The 17,089-nt window shown below is 38.4% G+C and overlaps 1 protein-coding gene across 4 annotated transcripts in view; it reads right to left on the bottom strand.

Moving 5' to 3' along the window:
* Nucleotides 1-15,897, bottom strand: part of CPEB4 (cytoplasmic polyadenylation element binding protein 4) — a 43,415-nt gene extending 27,518 nt beyond the window's left edge. For 2 of the 4 annotated variants that reach the window (XM_086471239.1, XM_086471241.1), the window contains exons 1-3: nucleotides 14,698-15,897; nucleotides 4,506-4,616; nucleotides 4,178-4,202 (exon numbers count right to left, since the gene is read on the bottom strand). In XM_086471239.1, the coding sequence (XP_086327365.1) occupies nucleotides 4,178-4,202; nucleotides 4,506-4,616; nucleotides 14,698-15,819 (1,258 nt within the window). In that variant the 5' untranslated portion in view covers nucleotides 15,820-15,897. The remainder of the gene's footprint in view (nucleotides 1-4,177; nucleotides 4,203-4,505; nucleotides 4,617-14,697) is intronic. The other 2 variants (XM_086471243.1, XM_086471242.1) reach the window with 1 other exon arrangement.
* Nucleotides 15,898-17,089: the final 1,192 nt, after the last annotated feature.

The raw sequence follows: 17,089 nt of genomic DNA, 5'->3' as shown, positions 1-17,089 counted from the left end.
GAAACAAAAGTTTTTGTGCATTTTATCCCAAGTTGGATACGTTAAAAAGTTGCAAACGAGTAATCCTTAGGTAAGATTGTTCTGAGAGAAGGCACACAAACGAGATCAATCACCAATGCTGCTCTCAGAAGTCCGAGGTATGACCACCACATGAAAGCCCCGTGAAAGCCCGCTCATGTGCAAGAGGCGGCGGAGGCACGAAGAGGACTGTGGCATCACTACAGATGTACACGTTTGCCAGAGGCCTTTGACTTTCAGAACTCTAACTAGATCATGTAACTCTTCACACAGACAAAGAGTAGGGAAGAAAGGTTGATCTTAGCCACCATCCTGAAGCATTCCTCATTGCTATGACAACAAAGATGGTTTTAAAATTTAAGGAAAACCTCAAAAATCTATTATTTTAACATTTAAAAAATAGCTCAGATTTTGTCCTGTGCATATATAAAGAACCACTTCCCTAAAAAGAATCATAGCCTTTGTTATTTAGCCCTTAGCAATAATTGGGACTGATTCTCATTCATTTTCTGGATCATATAGGAAACCAAATGGCCCATTCTCCTCAATTAATATGAACATGTTGTATAATCTGTACAGGTAGAAAGGAAACAACTAGTTCAGTTTCTTATCCAATAAGGTTTACCTACTTTCTTCACATCTGAAATAGTTTTTCAGATCAATATTTAGGTGATTGCTTTCAAAATACAGTTAGGTGTATCTGCCTGCTCTGAAAAATCTTGAATGGTGCCAGTCCTCACCATTCGGGCTTTCCATCTCTCAAATTTAGAGCTGCTGTTCGACTCTCTCTCCCAGTGTCTGTATGTATACTCTGAACTTAGGCTACTTCTAAAACCTTCCTTTTTCGTGCATAAGTATGTTTAGTCTTTAGAGTCTGTGTCACACTTACAGCATTCACGCAGATACTGAGCTATTCACACCTAAATTTTAGAGGAGTGCTTTGCAGTGCTAGAAGGAGATGTACTGGCCTGATTCTTTAATCCATTTCACCTTGCATAATTTCCAGGCAATAACCTTATATTCCAAACTGAAGCATAGGATTATTTCAGTACTAAAACAGTCTGCAGTTATAAAGTATTTAAAGACATTTCAGTGTCACTTAACAAGGAAATATTTAGTCAATCTACTACTATTACAGTAATGCTCAAATTGCCATCTGGAAGACCCAGATTCAAAAAATCAGTCTCTAGATCCCAGGCTCAGCTCACGAAGGCCGAATACATTGTAAAGAAGATGCAATTAGTCTCTGGGGAAAGGCTTCTGCAGGCTGTCATTGGCTATGCAGCATGCAGCACACTCACTCGTGTAGATAAAAATAACATATTGAAATGGCAGCTGCTCCGCAAAGGAAGAGGATTTGAGCAGGGATAAAAATATACCTTAAAAAGAGATAAAAATGGTAAAATGCCTATGAAAAGCATTAAAAGGTAGTACTGAATGTACTGAATCTGTGATACTTCAGATTCACCTTTGAACCACAAGCAGGAAATGCTATTTATTTCACACAGCAAGACAATCCAAGTACATAATTATTACTGTCCTAAACAAATCCGAGGCTAGCACAGCCTAATCACCTCGGTCAGGAAGTACACACTGTGAATGGATTTTGTTAAATTTTGAAGAATTCCTACTTACAATTTTATTACAGGATCCAAAACCTGCTGCTCTGAACATACCATTTAAAGATAGAAATTATTTCCAAGAGACAGCGGGTTCCAAACTGTGACTGGTATCTATTATCATGTCCATACTCTTTAAGTTCTTTTGACGGTACATTTTAACATAGTACCTCCTTCTCTTGAAGTCTATTACAATATGAAAGCAGGTGGTGGTAGTGTTACACACTAAACTCATGTTGAGTCAATATTACAGCCTCTCAAAGACTCACAAGAAAGCAGTGAGACCTATTAGATCATCTAAATTATTTCCATGCCATTCTGAGATTGCTCTCTACAGTATGTTTTATTAGTGTCTTGCCCAGGCTATTTTTAAAGTCCTAAACCCAGAAGCCTTTCCTTTCTGAGAGTATCCATCTTTAGTTTAAAAGCATTGTATGCACTGATTAACCCATTTAGAATGCAAAACTAAAAACTTCTTATGGATCGGCCTATTTAACTGCAGGTGTTTTGAAATGACAAGCAAGATTTGAACTGAAACCATAATTTGTCAAATTTTAAGATTTCTAGATCCAAGGCTTTTAAAGATTCTTTTCTATTAGTTTAAATGAAGATGAGGCAAGAAGAAAAAAGTGAAAACAAGAGAGAGACAGAATCTGTGTTAAGACATAATCATACACCAACTGATAGAGATGGAAAAAAGAAACACAAAAGGCGTGTGACTATGAGCCCTTCTTCAGACTTGGCTTGAAATAGGTTTTGTACCAGCCAGTTACAATTTTTTTCCAGCTATATCAGTTGGTTTAACTAAAGGTGTTTCCTCTCCTTACAAATCCTGCCCTACTCATGGACAATCACTGCAGCATTACCACAACACAGTAGATGCTAGTTTGAATAAAGATCCTTTTCTAAGTATATGACAGCAACTAAGTTACTGTACGGCGTGCCAGATAAGCTGCAGCAAAATGCAGTGTACTGCATATTTCGCTATAAGCAAACAATGTTTTTACTCAGGAAATACTTGAAAAATGAGACTTCACAATGAAGAATTTCATGTAGGATCACTTAAATTTTGCATCTTAGTTTTGAGGCTTTTTCTTCAGAGTTTTATAACTATTAACCGAAACAGAACAATTTATAAAGAACTTAAGAAATAATTCCCAGAACAATACCTGATTGATATTACTGTGTTTCGATCAGTATGATACAACGCACATAAAACTTTAGACAAACAATAGATAATCTGCAGAGGGGATTAACAATCAAGCTCAAGCAGGAATTAACGTGTATCAGAACTATACATATTATCTGCTGACACACTTATTCTATCACTCTTAAAACACGGTAAGCACTCAAAAAATATTTCAATTGCAAAGAATCTTTTCAAACCATTTAAACTACCTGTCACAATACTGTACAGAACTACCCTTGTTTACTTGCTGAATATAAATACATATGACCCCAACATTGTTAAATTCAAATTTAAAGGGAAATTTTATTTGTTCTATAGCCCTGTCACCTTGGGGACAATCTTGCCAGATTTCAGCAGCTAAAACCTGAGCTGGGCCTGCCAAACAGTTGAATAGAAGGTCTCAGGGCAAAGCCCAGGTGCTGCAGTCAAGGAAGAGCACTGATTCTTGGTTCAGTATACAATGCTGGGGGCATAGGATGTTGCCGGACAGCATATAAAAGAAATGAAAGCTATACTACTTGTCTTTAATAAAAGCCTGGCACCCACTACATAAGGAAGGAAAGTATTTTGGGTTTTTAATTCATTTGGCATTACTTTTATCTACATCAAGCTCTCCTTGTCAATTCAATGGGAAAGTGGATTTCTTGGTGTTTCACCCTGAATTAATGCACAGTACTGGGGAGTGAAACACAAGCTGCATTTCAGACCACAGTGAATGCAAAAAAAAATGCAAGTTATTGCCAGTTTATCAAAGGTTGTCTTCTGAGCCAGAATCACTACTCAAGCAAGCCAGATTTCATTAACACCAGAAGCCTTGATATCAAAAGAAATTTACTTTCAGAAACCACAAATGCAGTTTTGGGTTTTTTTAGTGGTCTCATGACTGGTAACAAAACTGAATGCTTAGATAATGAGCATAAGTAAGAGTTTGACTACTTTTACTTATACAAGTAACCATCAAACTGAAATAGATTACTCATTATACAGATCAAGAATAAGAAACTAGACTTCCGAATTGTATACCCTAAGCAGTTTCTATTCAGGTTTAGATAAAATATGTAGACAATGCTTTGAATATTTTCTAAGTTGAGGTATTTTCAAAGAAAGATTACCTTTGCCAATTAAAAAAAAAAAAAAAAAAACCAAAAAACAACTCCTAACTGCAAGTCAGTTCAACCCCCTTTTCCTTTTGGTACAAAGAATTCTGCAATTCAAGGCAGCAACAAAAAGGGAGGTAAAGAACTAAAAAAAAAAAACTGCAATGAAATACTCAGTGTTCTTCTCAAAATGACATAGTTAAACCTCATTCTTCCCCACGACAGAAAGAACTATGATTTCAGCAGGAAAACACTATTAAGCAAAAAAGTTACGTCCCACTGAGCTGCACAAGATTCCTGAAGTTGATCATTTTTACAGGCTGCACACATTGTATCTATTAAAAACACACTGGCAACTTAAACAAAAGATCAGCTTATGTTTGTGTTTCGCATTGTTTTGTATAAAGACAAAACACACTCAAGTGCTTGTGTGTTGCAATAGCTTCATCTAGAGACAACTGAAAAAAAAAAGATGTCTACCCGAGCTGTCCAACGTGCATGAGGTGCATAATGTAACTTTACTTTTCCTGACCAAAACTGCAGTTTCTTATTCTAAGTAAGCATGTCCTCCCAATTATTTACTGCAGGAAATAGTCTCTTTCTAAATTTACCTTTCAGTGAATCATTTTCAGCTCTCATTATGTCAATTAGCGAGTTCTCCAGTGAATGCATGTCAAAAGTCCTTGTGCGATCCTGCAAGCAAACACAAAGCCAGTTTAGGCAACACACAGTGTTAAACAAGACCATCTGAAACATTAAAACTTCGGTTTTGTTCTGCACTACTACAGCAGAATTAAGCAGAAACACATACATCATTAAAGTCAGTCTGATATAGGAATACTGAAAAGCAGAATATTATTAAATATGAATCTGATCTGTATTTATGATAGCCGATCATTTAAGAAACCCAATTCAATATTTAGTTTGTATTCTTTGCTATACAGTTAAACTTTATTAAAAATAATTTCACAGGAAGTAATAACATTATCCTGGGAGACAGAATTGCAAGGAGAAATCATAAAATAGGTATTTCAACCCCAATTTAAGACAAGGTAAATTTCAGAACCACAAAGAATTTCTTTCACCTAAACTACTACCCCAACAACTTAAATAATCTAATTCTGCACAGTCAGTTCACATACCGCAGAATTATAAAGTATTCCATACAAACAACAGTGTTCCAAATAGTCCTGTTTACTAGGTGACAACTTAGCTCTGATTTTCAATTCCCTGACTTCCCAAATTTGGTATTCCAAGCATTACTAGAGTTGAAGGAGAACTCAACAAACGGGAGGCAAGATGTGTCATGTCCTACTTTTTCATTATCTCAAACCACCTGAAGTATACTTACCAAATATTTCTCCTTCATATTAACCAAAGCCATCATTTAACACATGCATGATTCAGACTTTCCTAACTAAAACAGTAAGTTCCACATCGCACAAATCTGATGCTACAGTAACGTAAGACAACATAAAATATCCTGGCACTGCATTATTTTAATTAGCAAATTCAGAATAACTGAAATTATATATAAACTTTGAAATCTTTACAGTACCATCAGAGGTCACTAATGGAGGCAAAAAAACCCACACTCATTCCCAAAACTATTCACCTATCCATGTTATCTATGTATTTGGACATTTGAACATTTGTAGAAACATCTGGATAGAATTTTATAATATTAATCCAACTTGAATTTAACTTTTCTGTGTCCAAGAACTCCTCTAACATCAGTTGTAAAGATTCTATTTCATTCATGTTCTAAGAGATTCACCTCTGAACTGAGATCAAGCATGGAAAGCATCTGCTCAAATAAGAACAAAAACGTGAGCTATTCAAGACAGACATTTGCTCTGAACTGCTTCTCTACAACTGTTGTTACTAAGCAGTGAATATATTTTTTGTCCCTGACCCTAGCTGTGAAGCTGAAATTTCTCCAAAGCACACAGATCCAGCTTTGATCATTTTTAGAACCAGTGGTGAACTAAAAAACGGTATTGCACAAAGACTGTTGTGTATCAAGTTATAACGTCCCTTACTTCCAGTGATGAAGTGCTAAAGCAGTATCGATTGCAGTGTTGCAAGAGGCATTCTTTATATCAGACCATCATCAGTCATCTTGGATTCCAAACACCTAATACTATTTTAAGAGCAGGAATCCACTAGCTCCTAGAGTCCTGATCCATTTCCAAGTTCATCAGTTACATTCTGACCACTACAAACCACCATTTTTCAACAACTTATTCTGGTATTGTTCCTCTCTTCAGAACAGCTTATTACTGACACAGAACAGGTGAAGTATTTCTATCCAGATATGCTGCACTGCAAACAGCATTAGAAATATCTGAGTTTGGAACTATTTGCTTTATTAGTCTAGCCCAATATCAAACTTGCTACAAAAAGCATAGCACTGCCCGGTCTCTCCACAATATTTATTTCTTTGGTCATTTATATTACAAGGTAACTGAGACACCTTAGAGTAACCACCACGAGCACTTCAACTCTTAAATTCTGTGGTTTACTTTCAGACATTTCCTACCAGTTTCTTCCTTTTCTAGTAGTATTTAGTTTATTGTTTGGTTCATACATTACTAGTTCATAACTATTTCAAACTACTCTAGATACAGTAAAATACCTTAGCAGGGTAGAGTAAAAGTCCGTGGGTCTCTGGCCTGGACCCATCAGGATCCAACAGCTGTGTAACTCAGGAATGGATGCTAGAACACAATCTCTGCATTTCAGCAGTCCTCACAACATGACAAAAATAGCCTAAAACACAGGTGGGAGCATGTTCTGAAAACCTGGCATCCCTCGGTAGCTACTCCTTCTTCCATTCTGGCTTTCCTAGTGTATTGTGTTTCTCTGTGTGGAATCAATCTTAAATCCAATCCACAAACAGCTACACAATTCTTATTTTACAAAGTGCAGAACCTCAGGAGTTCCAAGTCTTTGTTGAATTCGGAGCACTTAACATTTCAGTTGTCCAAGAGACATGAAGGAAGAAACCCAGGCCAAGTCATGGCTAGTTTATCGTGCTGCATGTGCACTGGAGTATGCGAACCCGGAGATAGCCTCTTGTCTCTCAAACTTCTGTGCTATGTTGGGTTGAGCTATAGTAATGAACAGAGCGTTTTGCTGCAGTGGCAAGTTTTTAATACTGAGAACAGAGAGTTTAAACATTTGAGGGAAAAAAAAAAAAGAATTGAACAGGTTAGCTGATAGGGACATTCTCCAATGGAGGCTTTTTGTAGTGAGGAGTCTATAGTTTTCCCCTTCTGAGTGAACCAGCTAGCTGTCACTTTTGTAGTATAAGGTCCAGAAGCTTCTAATCATACCGCAAACATTCTAAAACACGATCCTGCACGCTGATACAGAAGGTTAACTGGTTGTTCTCCTACCTGTGGCTATCAGCAATCACATAAAAAGGACTGTCTAAAACGTGGCCCACATTCATACTCATGCTCTCCAATGGTTCCAGTAACTTGACATAGCAATGGAGAAGACTGCCTTGGGCTAGAGCACCCTCAAAACACTGATATGTTACTATCTATTTCTTGCCTATCTTTCCAACAAAAGGTGTCTGTGCTTACAGCATACCTAATCATCATTGTCAATTCATGGTGCTGAATTCCCCCAGCCTCAACACCCTTGGGAAGATCAGTCTCATTCCTGGGTTGTTTGAAACCGTTTGCTCCTCCATATCTCTGCTTATCAGTTAGAAGATAGGAAACCATGCTAAGCACAACACTAAGAGCCACTACTACAGTTACACTGAATTTGGATATATTCCTGAAATTAATGCAGCAGTCCACCTCTCTGGAAATGCAGAGTAATTCAAGAACTGTATACATCTATCCAATGAAAAGACGTCAGTCATGTATGCCTTAAATAAAGACCAGCCAAAATGCCATGCTCAACTGGTTCAGAGGTTTGCACAGTGCTTACTATAAAAGAACATTAATTTAGTTAACTGCTTGCCCTGATACTAAAAGGGTCCCACTACCAGAGAAAGTCACTATTGGTAGTTTTTTTAGAATTTTTATATAATTTAAAGGCCTTTTATAGTGAGAGTGCTTTGAAAACTGGAGCACAGATTTTGCTGGTCTTAACTTCCAAGACGGTCAGCACATTTTATCAAAAGCACGTTATTATATCTGAAATATATGTATGTATTCTATACCTAGCATAAAAATAAAGACTGATGACAGGTTAGTGGTAGTGGCCATATTGCTGAAGAAATGTGGAACTATACATTTAATTCCGTAACATCAAAAAAGCCATAACAGTCAAGATACTCATCATTAACTGGTAACTAAATGTGAGCTATTCTCAGATATATGTTACTTAGGAGTTATAAAGCACATAAGCCACACTAACGAAAAAAGTGATGTTTTCTTCAAAAGGCTTCATGTAGAGAGAATTAACAACAATATGGTGGTGTTTTTAATAGATCAATTCACAAAGTTACAGTGCCTTCCATCGAGCTGGACTGCTTACTGTATACTTTTGTATTTATTTATAAATAAAAGATATAGTGGTAATGACTACTCTGGAATAAAGCAGAGTATGTACACTTTAGTAACAAAATAAGTTAACCACAGCTGGATATTATTTACCCAGGTTGATCACAAGAACATGGCTTTACACAAGTTTGTTTAGGGCATCTAAAATTTTGCTTTACGAGAGGGCTCAAAGGGCACACACATTTATCCTTGGGAAGCAGAACTGAGGCAGAAAGACAACAGGTTGAACACAAGGCCACAGAGGAAAAAAAAAACAACACAAACACAAACAACCAAAAAGAAAGAAATCAACCTGCAGTCTTAATACATGCCTATGTTTAAAATCTCAGCCAACATTTCAAAAGACATTCATTGAACATTTTGAATAAGCAGTATTGTTTTCACAATAATATCCAAGAAGTGACAGCTAGCAGATGTGGTTAAGAAAGCACTATCGAGACCAAATATTCTACAACAGCAAACACAACAGTTTCGAACTATACACTGGCCAGCTCTGTCTGCAGAAAAATAAAACCATTCTGATTGTCCTAGTCTCTAGAAATCATTTGGAAGTATGTAGAGTGCTTGTAGTAATGCAATCTCATCATTAGAGCACAGAGAATAGAACCCAGGATTTCACGTCACAACTTTTGTCATTGGATTCATACAGCCTGGGCAAACCACTTCACCTCTGTGACTACAATGGTTTCCCCACCAGCACCCAGACAGACTTTTTTATGTTTAGATTATTTTATGTAAAAAACGGAGCCACTTGTAAATAGGAAATCACTAAATTCTAATTTCCATTCCAATTTTATTTTTCGAAGTCCAAAGACATTTCATTCCAAAAAGTAAGTCACTTGGTACTAAGCGTGTACAATATATACTGGGACATCCTCTTATGCAAAAGAAATTAAACATTAATTTTTCACACACAGGAAGATCATACTTTGCACTTAGAAATCCCATACCTAAATTCTCTTGTGCATTAGAAAAATGTACATCTAACTTAAGTATTAAAGTGCAGATTCATTATATTTAATCTTCACCCACAGCATCGTCATCACCTGAACAATTAAGATTACAGAACCTGAGAGTTTCTATTCAATGCTTCCCACGACAGGCCTCCCAATGCTAAAAAAAACAAACAGTACAAAAAGTAAAGCCTGGCAAGGTATGAGCACTTGCTGGTAGCTAAGGCTGTGCCTAATCTTACAAAATACAGTTTCTCCAAAGACCAGGGCATCAACAATAATGCAAAGTATGCCAGTGTGTTAAGCAACGTATTGAAGGTGATTAAGCAGTATTTATGGAGTAGGTGTAGTTGTAAAACTGGGGCTTATTTTATATATTTAAATCTTTGTCAAACCAGAATCCTTGTGAAAATTAGCAAACTCATTTTGCTGCCCTCATTATAGCACAGGAAGCCTGAAACTTGCTGAAACCCACAATTCAAAAGCCTCATGTCCCAGACAAAGTAAAGTATGTAGGGAGAGGTAATATTGTCGGTATGAAATACAAGATTCACATTTTTCTTTTAATTGCAAAGCAAATTTGGACTTGATTATGCTTCTGGGTAAGCTTCTCCTCCTTCCCACCACCCTGAAAATGCTGTATTCCAGCTCCCCAGTCCAGTATCCAGTGAATTAAAGGCTTTGAATAAACAGGTTTTTCCTGAAAGGATGTTGCTGTACACTGCCCTGATCATCTTTTATAGCTTCGCCAGGGAACAATAAGAAAAAACTGGAAAAGTTAAGTGACGCATAACATAGGATTTTTTTTTTTGGAAGGGAGCACTTCTGGTTTAGTTAAAAAAAAAAACAAAACAAACCCCAAAAAAGTTCAACTTTAAGTGTTAGAAATTACAGACCTTTACAAAAATTTCCAGTAACACGTCTGGTTCTATTTTAGCCACATATTAAGCTTTTTATGTATCTTCTATAAATTATTTTCCACAATATCTTGTGTTCTCAATCTTTATGCTGGGCTGCTAAGTATGCATTTTTCAAAGCAAAACGCTTAATAAGAGTACTCCTTTTAATCTTAGGAAAATACAAACATAATTCAAATAGCTTCTAACAAAAGCTCTCTTTAAAAAGAAACCCTGAGGTCAAAAACGCACAGGAGGGCCAAAGCTGAAGTATTAACGTCAGTAGTAAGTTTATAAAACAAGAACAGTGTTAACTTCCACAGTACTTAACTCGTGCATGTCATACCACATTAGAGTGCTTCTAATTCCACACATCACTAGCTGTGGGGAACAGCATGCAAAATACTAATTACTACGCAGCTGATGTAGCTATAGAAAAATGGGTGACCCGATATTTAAAAATCCAACTTCAAGTATTCTATTTTAAAATGATAGTCGGAAATTTTTTGATTAATTGCTGTTCCTAGAATAAAAACAAATTTCGGCACAACTTTCTGCGAATCAAGTAGCCTCGTCTTATGTAACCAGCCAGCATGATTTATGAAAAGGTTCCTCAAAACAAAGAAAAAACCATTAAAATAAAGAGGCATGGTAAAGAAATTTATTTGCAAAATTCCTTCAAGAGGAAAAATTGGCAAATGCATTCAAGAGGGGTTTTTTCAATGCCAGTTGCCCATGAATGTTTAACGCACTTATTAAATCAACCCATTTCTATGGGCAAACAAATCATGACGTATAGCTCAGAATTAAAATACATTCTGTAATCACGTATGTGTTTTCTCAAACATTCCGTATCTGCCTGGGGGAAGAAAAAGTCTCTCTGGCACAGACCCTCAATGGATTTGGAAGGGGTTATATACCTGGAAACTAGCCACTGTAGAAGAAAGGAAAAAACATTTTGAACAAGTGGATATAATGCTCTCATGTGCAAAATTCTTTGAAAGGGGCAGTCGTTTTCAAGCCTGATTCCAGGAAGAAACGCAAATGATTTTTAAGCATTTTCACAGAAAGTTGAACACTATTGCTTAACTTGCTTGTGCCTTCAAAGACCCATTTAAAAAACATCATCAGGCATTTGAAGATGAGATCTGGAAACCTGGAAATGCCTATCAAAGCAAGATTTATGCATTGCATAACAGGCAGGATGTTCCGCTCATGAGGAAGTGCGAGTACATAGCAAAAGGAAAGACAAAACAATCTTGAGGGCAATGCTGCAGTAAAAAGCAATTACTGAGCACTTAGTTTGTTCATGCTGCTGGGAGGGAAGTAGAAGGAATTCTTTAAAAGTATCAGTAACTTTGTAAGATGCAATAGTCACAGTCAAAGCATTTTCATTTATTAATTCTCATGAAGGCTGTTATATCCAAAAGACTCAATTTTTTTTTTTTTTTTAATTCAGGAACCATTTTTTCATTTGGAGACCATTTCCTTTTCAAATGAAGGCACAAAGAACAATGGCTTTTCTCTTTTCAAAAGATCTTTGAAGGGGGAAGCCTGCCCAGTGGCTAAAGCACAGTATCAAAACTTAATTTCAGTAACAGATCTGGTCTTCTCCAACCTTGCTTCCAGTTCCATCTCTGGTTCCTACAGACATGCTACTTCTGAACTGTTACAAGACAGAATTTCAAATGAAAACCACTCAGAACAAGAAGCACAGTGTTTTGCATGCAGCTGTCAATACCGAGCTAGCAGTCATCAAACCGCGAGCTTATCAAACAGATCGCCACAGTATTTTCCTTTCCCCTGTGCCATTTGGAATGCCCACTTCATCGCAAGCATCTAAGGGCCACAGGCAGAAATATTTGAAGTAGCAATAGTTCACGTTAGTGGCTTATAGGGACATTACGCAATGTTGTCCTCTCCAAAGAGGAAACAAGCACTTACACTTGGTTACCCTAAGATTTCCATCAAAACACAGACTTCTGTGTTTCACCAACCTTTGGAGTAGAGACAGCCTTTGAGAAAAACGAAAGTGATGCCCAAATATTCACAATTGCTGGTTTACATCTTGTTTCTAAAGAAACTAATTTTCACTAGATTGCAGCAACACTTGTTAATGATTTAAGCAGCAAAACATAAATATTAAATGAAAGGGATAGTTGTATCAAATTACTCCATTAAGTTGCTGCAGCAAAGACAGCTTTCAATTATTTCCTAAATAGAAATCTAAGAAGATTCCAGTAACAAAATAGCCTTGTCCAGTGCATGATTGCATCATCAAAGGTACTTTATATATATATATATGCATGAACAGAAATATACAATAAGCAAAACTCCTTATTTCTGGTTTGAGTCAGGCACACAGTCAGCATAACCAAGAAAAAATAAAAAGATACCAAAGGTCAAGTTTTACTTCATTTGTTTCCAGCGATTCAAAAATTCAGTATGCTTGCAACACACATGACTAAGTCCCCAAAGGAGCTAAAGATTTTATACAAAAAAAAGTTCTAAAAAGCAGTTGTCCAAGATGGCTTCAAAATTAATCAGCATCTTTCTAGGTCTGCAGCGCTGAAGTCCTGTTTAGCCGCCCTGCCCTTTTCTTCACAGAAGTGATAGTAACAGACTGGAAAGCACTGCGCTCCAACACTTTCCTTTTCTTGGCATGAAGGAGTGTCAGACTTGGTCTTGACATGTACAGCTTCATCGTAGTGTTTATGTAAACAAATACCAACATGCTACACAAAAATTATTTCTTTACCGTGATCAAAATACGCGTGTCTGATATTTTATGTTTGGAACACAACCCTGAAGTTGAGGTTGACTTTGCCAATTTCCTGAAATTTCCTTGATGTCAAACCAAGCATATTTCTATTGCTGTGTATATATATCTGGGCCTTATACACAGCAGCCAGGACACCCTTGATCTCATTCTGTCACTCTGAACATCAGCTGCGTGTCAGGGTACAGAATGAATTAAACTGTGAGCCAAGTCTCGCTGCAGTGAGGCTGAAAAAAAGACCGTCCAGCCGTGCCCCTTTTTCTAATGGTTTCAGTGTATACATTCAGTGTGCTGGACACAGGTTCATTATATTAATTACAAATCCTGACATTAAAATCAATTATTACCATGCATTCTAAATTTACAAGGGCTCTACCTGACATTGAACCAGCTAGTAGCTCTGCAATAGAAAAAAGGTCTCTAATGGGAAGTAACTGCCAGCAGCTGCTCTGCTGTCAGAAGGCTGCAGCGTAGGCAGGCCCTGCAAACCGAACAGAAACTGCACAGTTGATGAAGAACTGAGCTGTTCCTATGTCTGAATCCACAAAGTCATTATTAAATATACTTCTGTTTCTTTAGGGTGGTTTATAACATGAGATGTATTGCACAGTTTTAATCTACAGATCTTTCAAATTATTTTAAAGTAGGTCACCCTGGTTCTTACAGCACGGCTAGAAATACTGCGATCATTTTGAAATTTTTACTTTTGCCCTCATTTGAAGATCTTGAAAAACAACCCTCTAAATGTAAAAGAGCTCTTGGGTTTTTGGATTCACCCTAAAGGAGTTTACAAAAGGCACACCACATAAAAGCTAGGTTTAACTAGTGGTCAGATGAAGAGTACTTCTGGTTTAATTTTTACTGCAAATTAGGTTCAACATTAGACAGTTCTTTTCAAATCACAAAAAGCCAGCCTAGAAGGAGAGGTTGAACTGCCAGACAACCTGCCTCCTGCCAGGATAAGGCCATATTAAAATACAGGAGACCACCAGCTGACACTCATCCAGATCTATTTTTGGTGATGATTTAATGGCCTGTAACCAAAATTTGCTGCCATTACCGAGGAAAGCAAACTGCATTGATTATCATCATGTAAAAAATAAAGAATAAAAAATTCCCCAAAAAACACTACAAAAATTACGTTGCATTACAAGTCCATATGATACTGTAAAACAAAACACAATCACTTCATACTTTTTCTCACATGTGGTACATTCTCAAATACTTCAGAAGGCCTCAGATATTTCATACTGCATCAGGCAGCACTTTTGCCCTTACTCCTTTTTGTAGATAGACTTGCTACTTGTAACTGAATATAGTTCATCGACTACTTCTGAACGCGTGCATTAAGCTGAAGGAAACTGGCTAATACAGATGTCTGGTGGGCAACAGATATTTATATGACCACCACTATTAAAAAAACCCAACCAACCATGGTGCACACCCTGGAGCATAATTCACACTATGACACTTCAAGTTAGCCGTGTATATTTTTTTTTTTTAGGTGCAAGCACAGAAGTCCTACAATCAGACTGTACTGTTCAAACACCCGACCCTTTCTAGGGCATTTTAATGCACTTACGTGTGGTTTTTCTTATGGATATGACAGAGTGTGCTCACCTGAAAAGGAAAAATGTTGTCAGCTCTATTCAAACTGTCTTCCATCCACGATTTTGGAGCAAACGCCGAGCTGGGTCGAGCGTATTTCTGCAACTGGATATGATTGCTTGCAAAATTCTTCTTTAAGGGCGAGATGGAGTTCAAGGGTGTTATCCCTCCGTTCAGTCCCCTGCGGTGGTCTCGACCTTGGGACCCACCCCACCCACCGTATCCACCGCCACCAGGGCTCCATGAAGATGGTGTAGGCGATGGACTTTGGTAGCTGCTCCATGGAGAAGGTGGCTTGTTAAGATTATTAGCCAAATGAGGCAATTGATTAAAAGCAGCATTTCTATGTGTGAATGGAGGTGGATGAGGACTTGCAGGAGACCTCCTCTGTTGCTGATGCTGATTGTGATGATGCTGAAAATGGGGGTGATGAGGGTGGTGTTGAGAGAGGGGTCCAATTTGGGGGGAAAAGCTACCACCAAAGCCAGGGCTGACGTGATGTGGAAAATTCTGAAACAGCAGAGCACCATTATTAGCTGAGGCAGTAGGGACCCCTCCCTGGTGAAAAAAACTTGCATCTTCATTGATTATTGTAGAAGAAGAAGGAGCTATAGCTGCAGACCAGTTACTAAAACCAGTCAGAGAAGATGCAGTGGATGTCAAGGGCTGCGTTGAAGTACCTAGCCCCGAAGCTTCTTGATAATCAAATCCTGTTAACACCGGCGACTCTATTCTTATTTTCTCCTTTCCATTGCCGTTCTCTGAAGAATTATCGCCTTGATTTTCTTCAGTTTTAGCTTTCTCAGGTTCAGAGAGCATGCCTGCTTCCTGACTTTGACCAGGGGAAAGCTGCTGTTTTTCTAGGGACTCTTGCTTTTCCTGTTGCTGAGTTTTGGATTTTTCTGACCCCAGAATCTCATCCTGAATATTATGGGCAGCTGGAGCAGGAAAGAGCCAAGCTGACCCAGCACTACTGCCATTGGCAGCTGTGTTATTATTTATAAAAGCAGCAGGGCTGGGGGTTGCATTTTGATGATGGTGTGGAGGCTGCAGATGTGGATGAAATCTGACTGGAAAAGCTGACTTATTTCCAGTGTTGTTTTGCACTAACACTCCAAACCCGTAATCCCCCATTTATTATATTTAGGGTTTGAATCCTCCCTGTAAGAACAAGTTGATGTTTAGTGTTTACCTCGTCCTCTTCTGAGGCGAGATTAGTAAGTATCCTGGTTTTAGCTAGATATTCCAGTTTCTCCCTCCACACTATTTATTTCAGGTTTGGATAAAGATGTTTGGTTTTTTTTTTTGCAAAAGACAGATCTCTTCAACTATTTAAATGTGTCAATTTGTGTTCGTTTCCTTCCTTTGGCCAGGAGGAAGGGAAAAATAAATCTTTGGTTCACAAAATAAGAGGCTTCCTTTTTCTAAAGGAAATGCACAGCAATGAGAGAAAAAGCTTCTGGGGAATAAGGATAAAGAGATTCCAACTATCCTGTTTTTTTCCTCCTCAGCAGCCTTGACTCGCCCATAAATGAGTTAAGAGGGAAGAAAAAAAAAAATATACAACGATGTCTGGTCCCCTGACCCCTTGGCAGCAAAAAATAGATTTAAATCTGGAATAATTTAATACATCTCTATAATCGAATATATATTTGTGTCCTGTTCAAAAAAAGTCTTTGCTGTGGGTAAGGGAAAAATTTACCTCAGGATCTCAGCATTCAGAAGGGTGAAAAGTGGGAGTGAGTTGCAGAAGAGGCTTTTTCCCGTGCTGCTGGGTTTAACCTATTATTTTTAGTAATAATATACACCCTCTGTGTGTGCGTGTGTGTGTGTATTCGCGTGTGTGGTTGTTTAAAGGGTAAGATCTTATCTCAGGAAATTAGTATTCTATGTGTGTTGGGTGGGGAGTGAGTTGTGCAGGAGAAGGGTGGATTCTTGATGCTGCTCCTTTTGGGCTGGGTTTCTGAGCTTGCCAGACTCGCTTCTTATTTATGATCCAATATTTGCGTGTCCTTCACACGAGTCCTGGCTGTCCGAAGAGGAAGATTTTCATCTCAGAAATCAGCATTCAGGAAAAGGGAAGGGAGGGGACAGCGAGTTGTGCAGGAGGAAGGGGAAGGAGAATTTCTTGCTCTCGCTGCCGCCGGGAGGGTGGTTTCTGGTGCGGGGCTCGCCTCCCTCCACCGAGATACGTGGGTTCCCCGCAGAGGAGCGAGCCCCCGGCCGCAGGGCCGGGCAGATATGCCTGTATGTGGGTTTCCTCCTCAGGGACTCGGCATCCAGCGGGGCAGGGGCGGGCGGCGCGGGCAGGCTCGGCTCGCCAGGCCCCGGCTCTCTGTGGGGTGCCCCCCGCGGTGTCCCCCCTCCCTCGCAAGAGTCCTGGTGTCGGGGAAGGCAGGAGGGA

Source organism: Leptosomus discolor, chromosome 10 (genome assembly GCF_034619465.1).
Source record: "Leptosomus discolor isolate bLepDis1 chromosome 10, bLepDis1.hap2, whole genome shotgun sequence".
NCBI lineage: Eukaryota > Metazoa > Chordata > Aves > Leptosomiformes > Leptosomidae > Leptosomus > Leptosomus discolor.
The sequence above is the reverse complement of the archived record's forward strand: the minus strand, read 5'-3'. Positions and strand labels throughout refer to the sequence as shown.